At 52.5% G+C, this 16,335-nt stretch overlaps 1 protein-coding gene across 4 annotated transcripts in view; it reads left to right on the forward strand.

Annotated features, from left to right (window-relative positions):
• SOX5 (SRY-box transcription factor 5) overlaps positions 1–16,335 on the forward strand; it is a 311,081-nt gene that overhangs the window by 38,680 nt on the left and 256,066 nt on the right. Inside the window, exon 3 of one of the 4 annotated variants that reach the window (XM_077267202.1) lies at positions 3,000–3,105. The exons of the other annotated variants lie outside the window; for them this stretch is intronic. Within the exon in view, the coding sequence (XP_077123317.1) occupies positions 3,005–3,105 (101 nt within the window). The 5' untranslated portion in view covers positions 3,000–3,004. The remainder of the gene's footprint in view (positions 1–2,999; positions 3,106–16,335) is intronic. 4 annotated transcript variants of the gene reach the window in all.

Here is a 16,335-nt window from a genome sequence, read left to right on the forward strand (position 1 = left end):
TATCGTGTTCCTGGACTGTATCGTGTTCCTGGACTGTATCGTGTTCCTGGACTGTATCGTGTTCCTGGACTGTATCGTGCTCCTGGACTGTATCATGTTCTTAGGCTGTTTCCATGTTCCTAGACTGTATCCGTGTTCCTGGACTGTATCCGTGTTCCTGGACTGTATCCGTGTTCTTAGGCTGTATCCGCGTTCCTAGACTGTATCCGTGTTCCTGGACTGTATTGTGTTCCTAGACTGTTTCCGTGTTCCTGGACTGTATTGTGTTCCTAGACTGTATCCGTGTTCCTGGACTGTATCCGTGTTCCTGGACTGTATCCGTGTTCCTGGACTGTATCCGTGTTCCTGGACTGTATTGTGTTCCTGGACTGTATCCGTGTTCCTGGACTGTATCCGTGTTCCTGGACTGTATCCGTGTTCCTGGACTGTATTGTGTTCCTAGACTGTATCCGTGTTCCTGGACTGTATCCGTGTTCCTGGACTGTATCCGTGTTCCTGGACTGTATCCGTGTTCCTGGACTGTATCCGTGCTCCTGGACTGTATCGTGCTCCTGGACTGTATCATGTTCCTAGACTGTATCTGTGTTCCTGGACTGTATCGTGTTCCTGGACTGTATCGTGTTCCTGGACTGTATCGTGTTCCTGGACTGTATCGTGTTCCTGGACTGTATCGTGTTCCTGGACTGTATCGTGTTCCTGGACTGTATCGTGCTCCTGGACTGTATCATGTTCTTAGGCTGTTTCCATGTTCCTAGACTGTATCCGTGTTCCTGGACTGTATCCGTGTTCCTGGACTGTATCCGTGTTCTTAGGCTGTATCCGCGTTCCTAGACTGTATCCGTGTTCCTGGACTGTATTGTGTTCCTAGACTGTTTCCGTGTTCCTGGACTGTATTGTGTTCCTAGACTGTATCCGTGTTCCTGGACTGTATCCGTGTTCCTGGACTGTATCCGTGTTCCTGGACTGTATCCGTGTTCCTGGACTGTATTGTGTTCCTGGACTGTTTCCGTGTTCCTGGACTGTATTGTGTTCCTAGACTGTATCCGTGTTCCTGGACTGTTTCCTTGTTCCTGGACTGTATCCGTGTTCCTGGACTGTATCCGTGTTCCTGGACTGTATCGTGTTCCTGGACTGTATCCGTGTTCCTGGACTGTATCCGTGTTCCTGGACTGTATCCGTGTTCCTGGACTGTATCCGTGTTCCTGGACTGTATCCGTGTTCCTGGACTGTATCCGTGTTCCTGGACTGTATCAGTGTTCCTGGACTGTATTTGTGTTACTGGACTGTATTTGTGTTCCTGGACTGTATTTGTGTTCCTGGACTGTATTCGTGTTCCTGGACTGTATCGGTGTTCCTGGACTGTATCGGTGTTCCTGGACTGTATCGGTGTTCCTGGACTGTATCGGTGTTCCTGGACTGTATCGGTGTTCCTGGACTGTATCGGTGTTCCCGGACTATTTTATCATCTATGTGGTGGTTGTTTTATGGACCTTTCGGTTTGCATGTAATAAAGGTTCTTGGACTGTTCACCCACCTCTCGCTCTGTAGATTGAGGGATCCCGGAGTAGGACCCCGTGACATCACTGATCGTTGTTTTGTGTCTTGCTTGTATCTTGCACTTCATGAACAGTTTTCCGTTTGTTTCTCCGCTCAGTATTGTTACTTTTTCTCAGCCGCCCGTTTTTAAGAATGAAGCAGCTTATTCTTTGTGTATTTAGAGATTGGCTCTGATTTTCTTCTGCCACTTCACACCGTCACATGTAGATTATAGATATGATATAATGTATCTGTGCAGGTTCTCAGGTGTCCGACAGCTTCCGGTGTATGATGTGCGGACGCTTTAGATGGGATGTTACTTACAGGTATAATTACATGTGCTGCCGATACAATGAACTATGTAGAGGGCTCGGCGGCATTCCGTCTGCTGAAGGCTTCACAATATGAAGGTGTTCTTTACAGTAAGAGCAGTGATACTATGGAATCCTTGATTATAGCGATGACTGGCAGCATTTGCCTAGAGCCAGAATCTTCTCTTCTGATAACTGAACCTTGATGAGTATTTGGTCAGTTTTTATGTTGCAGATTTTCTGTTAGGCTATGTTCACACATTGCGTTTTTGCAGGCTTTTTTTGCAGTTTTTTTTTTGCAGCATTTTATAATGCAAATTTTCAGCTGCATTTCACAGCACCAGCAAAGTCTATGAGATTTCAGAAATCTCATGCCCACACATTGGTTTTTTCTCCTGACTGTTTTTGTCATAAAAGTTTGGGTTTTGCAAAATGCAGCGTTTCACTTCTTTCAGCGTTTTTGCAGCTTTTTCTCCCATTGTGGTAAGTGCATAAACACAGGTATCATCAGGTTTTGCTGCGTTTTTGGAGTCAAAACCTAATGAACTTGAATCAGATTTTTTTATGCACTGAACTTTTTCAGCTTGCAGAAGCGACACATGTACCCTGAGAAAAACGCAGCAAAAACGCAGCAAAACCTGCTTTTTGTTAGCAGCTTAAACTTGGCATAAAAAACACACAGCAAAACCGCAGCAACTGAACATAACCTTATATTTAGTTACCTGCAGTGTTTCTTGTCACGTTTTACCTGTTTGATGCTTCCTTTCAGTCATACAGTTGTGGGTTTTATGCATTTTTAATGCGTTTCCACGGCAGCATATGCGCTTTTTACCTGCGTTTTTTTTCCTGCCCCCTACAGCATTTCTATAGATATGGGCTCACTTTTAGATTTTCCTGCTGCAAAAACCAGAGTTTTGGCAGGTGAACTCTGCTTAAAATGGGCACCTTTTTTATTTTTGCACTTTTATGTGCATTTTTTAATGTTATTTGAATGCATAAAAAGAACTGCAAAAACACTGGAAATGCAGCAGGAAAAAAATGCTTTAAGAGTTAAAAATATTCCCTGAAAAAAATATGCAGCCTGTACCTGAAAGTTGAGAAATCTCATTCACTTTTCTGGTGTTGTAAAACTCTGCGTTTTTTTTTCTGCAGCAAAAATGCAACGTGTGAACAAACCCTATGGGAAAAATCCGAACATAAATATCTATGTGCCCGTAAGAGAAAATGACAAGTTGCGGACTTCAGAAACGCACTGCAGGTCAGTTTACACTGCAAAAAAAAAAAAAAAATCAGTGGGCAGGAGATTTGTAAAAATCCCACCCACTACTAAGCTCATGGTGGGACCTTATCCTGGGGGCTATGATTCATGTCGCCCTTCTGCAAGTAGTAGCGGAGACGGCGGATTTTGCTTCCTCTGGATGTATAAAGATGAACCTAAGTAACAATGTAACATTTTGTAACCGCACGTAACGTTGTTGCATTTGGCCCGATCATGTGACTGGTGACGTTGCAGATATGGGATATACGGGCGAGGCCTCGGGGGTTTCCTGAGGTTACACTATTTCCATAGATCCCTGACCTGGTAATCCGCTGTGGCCCCCTAGAGCTCAGCCACGGTCCCGTGCTGGGGGGCCGCCGGAGGCGCTGACCTGAGCAGACAGCTGCCCAAAAACACCATCACTTTATTCTGTCTTCCAGGAATATGCAGGATCTATTACAACTGGCAGAAATATGTATCAGAATAATAGTAACATCATGATATCGCACCGAGCTCCGCCACTAAATGACCTGATACATAGTAACAGCATAAGGGAATTGTAGTAAGTGACGTCCTATAGTAACGAGACCATAATACTATAGTAACGTCATGATAAAGTATAATTCCAATAATAAGGTTATGAAGTCATATATTGATATTCTATTAATGAGTAATAACATCGTCATGCATTAATGTATACTGCTGCGTGTAATGGATCGGTGACCTAGTGATTACTATATGTATGTGGTAATGTATCGGTGGAGAGATATTCTATGGAAATGTAGCACGAAGGTGAAATAACACAGGGTGTATGTAGTAATGTGGTGTGCTGTTACATTCAGAGAAGAGGGAAATGATGGAATAAAATGTTACATTATAACTAGATAATAAAGGAATATAAATCTTGCTTTGGCAAAACTGATGTGTGTTTGGTCCTGCCAATAAAGCTTCTTTGAAACCAATGGACAAAGAGCCACATTATAAAACTAGATTTGAACCTTTTATTAAATGACCTAAAAAATGAGTCTGGCATGAAAGGGACAACATTGGTCTTGTCTGCTCCTTACTATAATCTTCTCCTTTTTGGCTGGTTCTTCATGTCTCTGACTCTCTTGCTTCTTATACACGATTTCAGTGTACATTTTCTGTTATACATGGTTTGTTTTCAGTAGTGTTTTGTGCCATTTACTCTATATATTGTCTGGACTCACAAGGTGTTTTAATATTTTATATGCCATTTTATGATTTAATAATTGTTCTACTCTATGTTAACACTTTAGCTCTTAGTCCATTTGTTTCTATAGGCTTATGGTACATTGCCATTAACTGTCTTTGTGCCTTTGGCTTATAATGGTCTTTTTTATATACAGCCTTTGCTATAAAGGTTTCCATGTAGAGGAGTAGTTATAAATAGTGACTTAATGCAATTCTATATCATATCATGAGAGATACAAGTCACATGGAGTGAGAAGAGATTGTGATCAGTGAAGTGTCAGTAATTTGGTGATCTGTTACTATTGTGCCATCGCAGATCTAAAGGAACCGTCCTATGGTTACATTAGAGCCCTAGTGATCCGCAGTCCCAGAGCGGGGACGGGTCCTATTGTCCTGCAGTGTTCTGTGGTCAGCAAGATCTCCCCATAAGATGCATCCGCTCATCATACAATGTGTCCATACGTAGAATCCATGTGAGCAGATCGTCTGCAGAATCGTCTCATGTTCTTAATTCTGTATATAAATGAACTGAAAAGGTTTGTAACTTCCACCAGGGGCCCCTCTCTGAGAATCCACGTATGCTTATCCTTCTTCTCCTGACTTCGGTGATTCTCAAATACACAAATTATTTAGATTTTTTTTTTCTCCCAGAGAAATTCCTGTAACATGTCTGTGAGATCCTGGAATAAAAACAGAAAGTTACAAAATAAAAAATCTGAAAAGTCCAAATCGTTATCATATTCGTGAGATATTATACTGGACCTTGATCTTCTAATCATCAGATTTCATGGAACTGTAACGGGCTCTTTATTTCTTTATGTTTCCAAGCTGTTTACAGACGATTGTAAGTAGTGATGAAGAGAAGCAGATTTGTTTCTGCTTTCTCAGACTTTTTTTCCCCTTCATTCTCTAAATCGCTAAATGAGAGAGAGGAAATGTTGTAGAGTTTCCCCATATCCCCCCTTATCCCCCCAATCTCCTACATCACGTCCTCACGCCCCTTAGTGAACTTGATGGATGTTTTTGTTTATTCTTTTTAATAATTCTGTAGCTATAAATGTGGTAAATAAGTGTCACAATTAGAGACACATAAATATATATATATGTGTGTGTGTATATATATATATATATATGTATGTATATATATATATATATATATATATATATAATATATATATATATATATATATATATATATATATATATATATAATATATATATATATATATATATATATATATATATGACAGATGTGGATGAATATGATACGTGCGGATACATAGATGGATACATATATATATATATATATATATATATATATATATATATATATATATGATGGACATGTAGATACATAGATGGGTACATATATATATATATATCTAAGACAGACATGTAGATACATACAGCAGATGGATATATATATAAATAAGCCGGCCATGTAGATAAGTAGATGGATACATATATATAGAACCCGGACATGTAGATAAGTAGATGTGAGGGCTCTTTCCATCTGGTTCAGTAGATGTATGAGTTGTCTTTTTCCCGCTCTCCGAGGGGTACGTTGTCTCTGTATTTGGGGTGACGTGATAATTTGGGGTCATTACCAGATATGATTTATTAAGTCTTGTGGTCATGTAGTCGTCGTTGAACTGTTCCTCTGCCAGGAAGTGTCGTACCCCTTAACCCCTGCCCCACCACAGCGCTGGTTGTCGGCACAGGAGCCGGCTCTGGTTTTGGCACATTCTTAATCCGCAGATTTTACAAGTGTGTGAATGCGGTGGATTGAATTACACGGGGCTGCGGCTGCGTCACGTCCCGCATGTGTGCAGCATTAGGAGCCATAGGTGGTAAATGGAAGGAATTCCTATAAAGTTATTTATTGATTTCAGTTGCTTAATGCATTCTTTATCCCTCCGTCTTGCGGTGTAAACGCGCCGGGCTGACATCTCGCGCTGCCGTCTGTAAAAAGCAGATTGTACTTAAAGGAACACGAACGCCATCTATCCCTGCTACAGATGGAGCAGACTTAGGTGATTGTATCCTTGTCCTCTAATAACCTGTGACTGTGATTCACATTTCCTTGCTCTGTTCATCTGGATGTATCTAATTCATGAATAGAATGACAGTAAAGACTGACAGCAATGCTGCCAGGAGGAGCTTTATATTCTTAGTTACATTCCTAATGTATCTGCATCACCTCTAGATTGTAAGCTCTTGGGCAGCGCCTGGAGCATTGCTACAAATCCATCATCCCTGTATTATATGTATAATAATAATAATTATACGAGTGTGCGACACTGCGGGGAGCCATCGGTGTAGGGGCCCTGTCCTGCAGTTGGAGGGCCACGGCGTCTCTTCTGGTGTCTGGGGCTCGGTAAATCTGTCACCACTTGAGGTTTGGCGCGAAGAAGCCTGACATTGTCCTACATGGTGCTGACTCCGAGCAGCCGCATCCTGGACAAGGTGATGCCCCTGTGACCAGCGGCCCCCAATTATCCTACAGTGTGGTTCTCCCCAGCCACCAAAGACAACATGGCACTGCAAGAGGAAGGGGCCAAAAATTAGAGGGGCTCCCACAGTGATCACCGCTGCACTCCATCTCCTGGGACTGACATCTGTTCTCCCTGTTATCAGCCATAACAGGCAGAGGAAAGGGGACTGTAGGACAGGGACTACAATTTCCTCCACACATTATGGTGTTACTCCTGATAGAAGTGCACCCTGTCCCTGGCTGCTTTGTGTCCCTGGCAGCTTTCAGTCCCTGGCGGCTATCAGTCCCTGGCATCTTTCAGTCCCTAGCATCTTTCAGTCCCTGGCATCTTTCAGTCCCTGGCGGCTATCAGTCCCTGGCATCTTTCAGTCCCTGGCGGCTATCAGTCCCTGGCATCTTTCAGTCCCTGGCTGCTTTCTGTCCTTGCGGCTTTCTGTCCCTGTCTGCTTTCAGTTCCTGTCTGCTTTGTGTCCCTGGCGGCTTTGTGTCCCTGGCGGCTTTCTGTCCCTGGCTGCTTTCTGTCCCTGGCTGCTTTTTGTCCCTGGCTGCTTTCTGTCCCTGGCGGCTTTCTGTCCCTGGCGGCTTTCTGTCCCTGGCGGCTTTCTGTCCCTGGCGGCTTTCTGTCCCTGGTGGCTTTCTGTCACTGGCTGCTTTCAGTCCCTGGCTGCTGTGTGTCCCTCTTTCTGTCCCTGGCGTCTTTCTGTCCCTGGCGTCTTTCTGTCTCTGGCGGCTTTCAGTCCCTGGCTGCTTTCAGTCCCTGGCTGCTTTCAGTCCCTGGCTGCTTTCAGTCCCTGGCTGCTTTCAGTCCCTGGCTGCTTTCAGTCTCTGGCGGCTTTCTGTCCCTGGCCGCTTTCTGTCCCTGGCGACTTTCTGTCCCTGGCGGCTTTCAGTCCCTGGCTGCTGTGTGTCCCTCTTTCTGTCCCTGACGTCTTTCTGTCTCTGGCGGCTTTCAGTCCCTGTCTGCTTTCAGTCCCTGTCTGCTTTCAGTCCCTGTCTGCTTTCAGTCCCTGGCTGCTTTCAGTCCCTGGCAGCTTTCTGTCCCTGGCCGCTTTCTGTCCCTGGCCGCTTTCTGTCCCTGGCCGCTTTCTGTCCCTGGCGACTTTCTGTCCCTGGCAGCTTTCTGTCCCTGGCGGCTTTCTGTTCCTGGCTGCTGTGTGTCCCTCTTTCTGTCCCTGGCTGCTTTCAGTCCCTGGCGGCTTATGAATTTGGGGTCAAATTAAAAATCATATTTTTTCTTGTCTTTTATATTTGTGACTATTAAGCATCAAAAGTCACAAATCCTGTAAAAATGTGTAACCTTTCTCCAGGTCGGGACTGCAGGGAGATGTGCCAAGAAGTAAGAAAAGTTGTTGAGAAAAAATAGAAAGACAACTTAAAAAATGCCGCTAATACTACAGCCACTAAAAATAAAAAATCTCTTCAAAGAAAAGTGCGATGATGAATCAGATCCTCGTTCTTGTAATAACGGTCTTAAATGGCTGATAACAGAGAACAATAGAGCGCCTTCTGGTACCCGGGTCAGAATCCATAAAGTGTCCATCAGTTTGTTTCTGATACATTGTTGCGCTCTGTCTTTCGCCGTTATTCTCCGGTCTCTTCTTCGTCCTGAGACGTTTCTGCGTTTCCGAGTGTCCAGATGTCGGGGGAGTCTCTCCTACAAGTGGGGATTTCACAAGTCTTAGACAAAGGCTCTTTTCTCCGGAGCGTCCGCTGGGAGTAGAATCCGTCTGCCTCCGAGAAAAGTGGTAGTTATTCACTGAGGGTCTGCGACAATGCGGGGTTAAGTCGGATCTGGAATTTGTGGAAATGTTGCGCTCAATAAACCGTGCTCCCTCTGCTGTGCGCACAAAACCCTCCATTATTCCGCTCACACTTTATTTCGCCACATTGAGGCAGCGACTCGCTCTGTTTTCTGTGTTAAGTGGCTAAAAAATAATATTAATGAGTGTTATTATGTTATTGTTAAGTGCACCCCGCCACATGACTGAAGGGTCCCCCGTCATAAAGCGAGGTCGCAGCAGCGGGAATAACTGCAGTGTGACACGTTATCAAGTGCCGCTCCAATCCCCCCGTATTCAGATATCATTCATCTGGAGAGCAGCAGCCACAGGCGCCGCTGATTATTCCTGTATGGAGCAAGCGCAGGAAAAATGTCCCACAAGTATCGAGACACCTTTATCTTTATTGGTCGGGATACGGGATAATGACGCTGACACTCGGGGGACAGGATACTGACACTCGGGGGACGGGATACTGACACTCGGGGGACGGGATACTGACGTTCGGGGGGCGGGATACTGACGTTCGGGGGGCGGGATACTGACGCTCGGGGGACGGGATACTGACACTCGGGGGACGGGATGCTGACGCTCGGGGGACGGGATGCTGACGCTCGGGGGACGGGATGCTGACGCTCAGGGGACGGGATACTGACGTTCGGGGGACGGGATACTGACACTCAAGGGACGGGATGCTGACGCTCGGGGGACGGGATGCTGACGCTCGGGGGACGGGATGCTGACGCTCGGGGGACGGGATGCTGACGCTCGGGGGACGGGATACTAACGCTCGGGGGACGGGATACTGACGCTCGGGGATGGGATACTGATGCTCGGGGGACGGGATGCTGACACTCAAGGGACGGGATGCTGACACTCGGGGGACGGGATGCTGACGCTCGGGGGACGGGATACTGACATTCGGGGGACGGGATACTGACACTCGGGGATGGGATACTGACACTCAAGGGACGGGATGCTGACACTCGGGGGACGGGATACTGACATTCGGGGGACGGGATACTGACACTCAAGGGACGGGATGCTGACGCTCGGGGGACGGGATGCTGACGCTCGGGGGACGGGATACTGACGCTCGGGGGACGGGATGCTGACGCTCGGGGGACGGGATGCTGACGCTCGGGGGACGGGATGCTGACGCTCGGGGGACGGGATGCTGACGCTCGGGGGACGGGATGCTGACGCTCGGGGGACGGGATGCTGACGCTCGGGGGACGGGATGCTGACGCTCGGGGGACGGGATGCTGACGCTCGGGGGACGGGATGCTGACGCTCGGGGGACGGGATGCTGACGCTCGGGGGACGGGATGCTGACGCTCGGGGGACGGGATGCTGACGCTCGGGGGACGGGATGCTGACGCTCGGGGGACGGGATACTGACGCTCGGGGGACGGGATACTGACGCTCGGGGGACGGGATACTGACGCTCGGGGGACGGGATACTGACGCTCGGGGGACGGGATACTGACGCTCGGGGGACGGGATACTGACGCTCGGGGGACGGGATACTGACGCTCGGGGGACGGTGTTCTGACACTCAAGGGCGGGGATGCTGACACTAGGGGGACGGGATGCTGACGCTCGGGGGACGGGATGCTGACGCTCGGGGGATGGGATGCTGACGCTCAGGGGACGGGATACTGACGTTCGGGGGACGGGATACTGACACTCAAGGGACGGGATGCTGACGCTCGGGGGACGGGATGCTGACGCTCGGGGGACGGGATGCTGACGCTCGGGGGACGGGATGCTGACGCTCGGGGGACGGGATGCTGACGCTCGGGGGACGGGATGCTGACGCTCGGGGGACGGGATGCTGACGCTCGGGGGACGGGATACTAACGCTCGGGGGATGGGATACTGACGCTCGGGGATGGGATACTGATGCTCGGGGGACGGGATGCTGACACTCAAGGGACGGGATGCTGACACTCGGGGGACGGGATGCTGACGCTCGGGGGACGGGATACTGACATTCGGGGGACGGGATACTGACACTCGGGGATGGGATACTGACACTCAAGGGACGGGATGCTGACACTCGGGGGACGGGATACTGACATTCGGGGGACGGGATACTGACACTCAAGGGACGGGATGCTGACGCTCGGGGGACGGGATGCTGACGCTCGGGGGACGGGATGCTGACGCTCGGGGGACGGGATGCTGACGCTCGGGGGACGGGATGCTGACGCTCGGGGGACGGGATGCTGACGCTCGGGGGACGGGATGCTGACGCTCGGGGGACGGGATACTGACGCTCGGGGGACGGTGTTCTGACACTCAAGGGCGGGGATGCTGACACTAGGGGGACGGGATGCTGACGCTCGGGGGACGGGATGCTGACGCTCGGGGGACGGGATACTGACGCTCGGGGGACGGGATACTGACGCTGAGGGGACGGTGTTCTGACACTCAAGAGCGGGGATGCTGACACTAGGGGGACGGGATGCTGACATTCGGGGGACGGTGTTCTGATGCTCGGGGGACGGGATACGGACGCTCGGGGGATGGGATACTGACACTGATATGTGGAGTACTTGAGAATGACACTGACACTCGGGGTACAGAATAATGATGATACTTGAGTTGCCCCATTTATCTAAGCTATATGTAGAAAAGTATGTGTCCCCCACATCCAGCTCCGGGGGCTTCTCTGTCCTCCGTAGACATTATTATGGAGTCGCGCTCTGCAGATATATCGGCTCTCGCTCTTCTGTGATTTCTTCAGGTTTTTGGAGGCGTCTGTGGGGTTTTCCTTTCTACCCCTTTATCCAGAAGAGCATTTTTGGGGTCAGACCCTGTTGTTGGAGGGAGGCCGGGCTCACAATGTCCCTTATAGGATGGGGCTGGGGGTCCAGGCTCTGTGCGGCCTCTCACGTCCCCCCTCCATGTCTGTAATGATCGTGTTCTTCGGGCACAGTCATGGGGGCAGATAAGGTCTTCTCCAACTGTTCCCACAAAGCTGAAGCTACAATTGTCCACAATGTCTTGTGAAGATGAAGATTTCCGCGGCCGCCCCCTGATAACAGCCCATAGCACTATCCCCCTCCACCATCTGTACAGGGGGACAATGCAGTCGGGGGTAATGTCCTCCGGGAGTCCCAGACTCCTCCATGAGACACAGATAGAGGAGTGCGCTCCGTCTCTGCACAGAACTCGTCTCCCCCGGTGTCGGTGCTGCCCGTGTGGCGGATGTTCCTGTGTCGCCGCTTCGCTCTCCAGCGGTAGATGTGACATTTTCAGCTCGGGACGTCTTCAGTGTGAAGTTTCCCTCCACTCTCGTCTTCCCGTGTCATCCTGGCTTCACGCTGCTCCTCATTGTGGCCCGTGGGGGGCGCTATAATGACCTTCTACATCAACATGGGGGTCATTGTAATTAGGATGGTGTGTGAGAGCGATGGCCGCGTGATTGATGTCAGCGGCGGGGACATGATACAGCTCACGTCTGCCGCTCACACTGTGCTGCTGCCTCGCGGCTCCCCTCGTACCGGCGAGCGAAGTTCTGTGCGCCTCTTCAATGACAAATCTCCGCTCTGTTCTCTGTGATAGTGGGGTCACCAGCACGGCGTCCCCCCACTGAGCATGCAAAGCTTCAAAGGCCGAGATAAGCAGCAACGTCCCTAATACCTGCCTCCACTGACTGCCTGCGCGGCCCCCCACTGACTGCCTGCGCTGCCCCCCACTGACTGCCTGCGCTGCCCCCCACTCACTGCCTGCGCTGCCCCCACTGACTGCCTGCGCGGCCCCCCACTGACTGCCTGCGCGGCCCCTACTGACTGCCTGCGCGGCCCCCCACTGACTGCCTGCGCGGCCCCCCACTGACTGCCTGCGCGGCCCCCCACTGACTGCCTGCGCGGCCCCCCACTGACTGCCTGCGCGGCCCCTACTGACTGCCTGCGCGGCCCCTACTGACTGCCTGCGCCGCCCCCCACTCACTGCCTGCGCTGCCCCCCACTCACTGCCTGCGCTGTCCCCCACTCACTGCGCTGCCCCCCACTCACTGCCTGCGCGGCCCCCCACTGACTGTCTGCTTTGACCCCCACTGACTGTCTGCGCTGACCCCCACTGACTGCGCTGACCCCCACTGACTGCCTGCTCAGCCCTCCACTGACTGTCTGCGCTGACCCTCCACTGACTGTCTGCGCTGACCCCCACTCACTGCCTGCGCTGACCCCCACTGACTGCCTGCGCAGCCCTCCACTGACTGTCTGCACTGACCCCCACTCACTTCCTGCGCTGACCCCCACTCACAGCCTGCGCTGACCCCCACTGACTGTCTGCACTTCCCCCACTCCCTGCCTGCGCTGACCCCCCACTCCCTGCCTGCGCTGACCCCCCACTCCCTGCCTGCGCTGACCCCCACTCCCTGCAGAATCAAAGCTTTTCTGTATATAAAAAATGCATCAAATGGAGGCAAAAACGTGTCAAAAATCAGAAAAGATTGTTATTGTGGTGTGGACGCCTGCAGATAAAAAGCAGCATTTACGCTACATGTGAGCGCGGCCTAACAGTTGGGCAACGAATTCATGACATAAACAATTAATTTATCTCAAAATAGAAAATCTCAAGTTTTTTGTCTTTATTCTTTTTTGCAAGGTTTTAGCCCCAAAAAGTCTCACTTTGTGCAAATGTTGCAATATTTGTAGTAGAAAGAAAGAGATTGGAATATATTTGTTCCCAAAAATTGCAACTTTTAAAAATGTAATTTATTAATCAGCTTGAAACATCTTGAACTTCTAAAAACCCTCCCAAAGCGATGCACACATAAGATGGACTTAAAATAATCCACAAATTATAAGGAGGGAAATGTGCGAACGAAAAACACCAAAAAGAAAGCAAAAAAGGCACAAATGTCCTTTAGTCTCAATTCATCAATGAGTTTTTGTTAGTATCTGGTGTAAAACTTTGGAAATAGAATTTCGCGGAGCAGGGGTGGGATGCGGTGTGACTGTCCACGGGGTGAGGATGTAGTGTGACTGCCCACGGGGTGAGGATGCAGTGTGACTTCCTCCGGGGTGGGATGCGGTGTGACTTCCTCTGGGGTGAGATGCTGTGTGACTGCCCACGGGGTGAGGATGCAGTGTGACATCCTCCGGGGTGGGATGCGGTGTGACTTCCTTCGGGGTGGGATGCGGTGTGACTGTCCACGGGGTGAGGATGTAGTGTGACTGCCCACGGGGTGGGATGTGGTGTGACTGCCCCTGGGGTGGGATGTGGTGTGACTGCCCCTGGGGTGGGATGTGGTGTGACTTCCTCCGGGGTGGGATGCAGTGTGACTGCCTACGGGGTGGGATGCGGTGTGACTGCCCCTGGGGTGGGATGCGGTGTGACTTCCTCCGGGGTGGGGATGCGGTGTGACTGCCCCCGGGGTGGGATGTGGTGTGACTGCCCCCGGGGTGGGATGCGGTGTGACTTCCTCCGGGGTGGGGATGCGGTGTGACTGCCCCCGGGGTGGGATGTGGTGTGACTGCCCATGGGGTGGGATGCGGTGTGACTGCCCCCGGGGTGGGATGTGGTGTGACTTCCTCCGGGGTGGGATGCGGTGTGACTTTTTCCGGGGTGGGATGCGGTGTGACTGCCCCCCGGGGTGGGATGCGGTGTGACTTTTTCCGGGGTGGGATGTGGTGTGACTGCCCATGGGGTGGGATGTGGTGTGACTGCCCCTGGGGTGGGATGTGGTGTGACTGCCCCTGGGGTGGGATGTGGTGTGACTTCCTCCGGGGTGGGATGCAGTGTGACTGCCTACGGGGTGGGATGCGGTGTGACTGCCCCTGGGGTGGGATGCGGTGTGACTTCCTCCGGGGTGGGGATGCGGTGTAACTGCCCCCGGGGTGGGATGTGGTGTGACTGCCCCCGGGGTGGGATGCGGTGTGACTTCCTCCGGGGTGGGGATGCGGTGTGACTGCCCCCGGGGTGGGATGTGGTGTGACTGCCCATGGGGTGGGATGCGGTGTGACTGCCCCCGGGGTGGGATGTGGTGTGACTTCCTCCGGGGTGGGATGCGGTGTGACTTTTTCCGGGGTGGGATGCGGTGTGACTGCCCACGGGGTGGGATGTGGTGTGACTGCCCACGGGGTGGGATGTGGTGTGACTGCCCCTGGGGTGGGATGTGGTGTGACAGCCCCTGGGGTGGGATGTGGTTTGACTGCCCCTGGGGTGGGATGCGGTGTGACTGCCCACAGGGTGGGATGTGGTGTGACTGCCCCTGGGGTGGGATGTGGTGTGACTGCCCCTGGGGTGGGATGTGGTGTGACTGCCCACGGGGTGGGATGCAGTGTGACTGCCTACGGGGTGGGATGTGGTGTGACTGCCCCTGGCGTGGGATGCGGTGTGACTTCCTCCGGGGTGGGGATGCGGTGTGACTGCCCCCGGGGTGGGATGTGGTGTGACTGCCCATGGGGTGGGATGCGGTGTGACTTCCTCCGGGGTGGGGATGCGGTGTGACTGCCCCTGGGGTGGGATGTAGTGTTACTTCCTCCGGGGTGGGATGCGGCGTGACTTCCTTCGGGGTGGGATGCGGTGTGACTGCCCCCGGGGTGGGATGCGGTGTGACTTTTTCCGGGGTGGGATGTGGTGTGACTGCCCACGGGGTGGGATGTGGTGTGACTGCCCCTGGGGTGGGATGTGGTGTGACTGCCCCTGGGGTGGGATGCGGTGTGACTTCCTCCGGGGTGGGGATGCGGTGTGACTGCCCCCGGGGTGGGATGTGGTGTGACTGCCCCCGGGGTGGGATGCGGTGTGACTTCCTCCGGGGTGGGGATGCGGTGTGACTGCCCCCGGGGTGGGATGTGGTGTGACTGCCCATGGGGTGGGATGCGGTGTGACTGCCCCCGGGGTGGGATGTGGTGTGACTTCCTCCGGAGTGGGATGCGGTGTGACTTTTTCCCGGGGTGGGATGCGGTGTGACTGCCCACGGGGTGGGATGTGGTGTGACTGCCCACGGGGTGGGATGTGGTGTGACTGCCCCTGGGGTGGGATGTGGTGTGACTGCCCCTGGGGTGGGATGTGGTTTGACTGCCCCTGGGGTGGGATGCGGTGTGACTGCCCACAGGGTGGGATGTGGTGTGACTGCCCCTGGGGTGGGATGTGGTGTGACTGCCCCTGGGGTGGGATGTGGTGTGACTGCCTACGGGGTGGGATGTGGTGTGACTGCCCCTGGGGTGGGATGCGGTGTGACTTCCTCCGGGGTGGGGATGCGGTGTGACTGCCCCCGGGGTGGGATGTGGTGTGACTGCCCATGGGGTGGGATGCGGTGTGACTTCCTCCGGGGTGGGGATGCGGTGTGACTGCCCCCGGGGTGGGATGTGGTGTTGACTGCCCATGTGGTGGGATGCGGTGTGACTTCCTCCGGGGTGGGGATGCGGTGTGACTGCCCCCCGGGTGGGATGTGGTGTGACTGCCCATGGGGTGGGATGCGGTGTGACTTCCTCCGGGGTGGGGATGCGGTGTGACTGCCCCCGGGGTGGGATGTGGTGTTGACTGCCCATGTGGTGGGATGCGGTGTGACTTCCTCCGGGGTGGGGATGCGGTGTGACTGCCCCCCGGGTGGGATGTGGTGTGACTGCCCATGGGGTGGGATGCGGTGTGACTTCCTCCGGGGTGGGGATGCGGTGTGACTGCCCCCGGGGTGGGATGTGGTGTTGACTGCCCATGGGGTGGGATGCGGTGTGACTTCCTCCGGGGTGGGGATGCGGTGTGACTGCCCCCGGGGTGGGATGT

Source organism: Ranitomeya variabilis, chromosome 5, assembly GCF_051348905.1.
Source record: "Ranitomeya variabilis isolate aRanVar5 chromosome 5, aRanVar5.hap1, whole genome shotgun sequence".
Lineage (NCBI taxonomy): Eukaryota > Metazoa > Chordata > Amphibia > Anura > Dendrobatidae > Ranitomeya > Ranitomeya variabilis.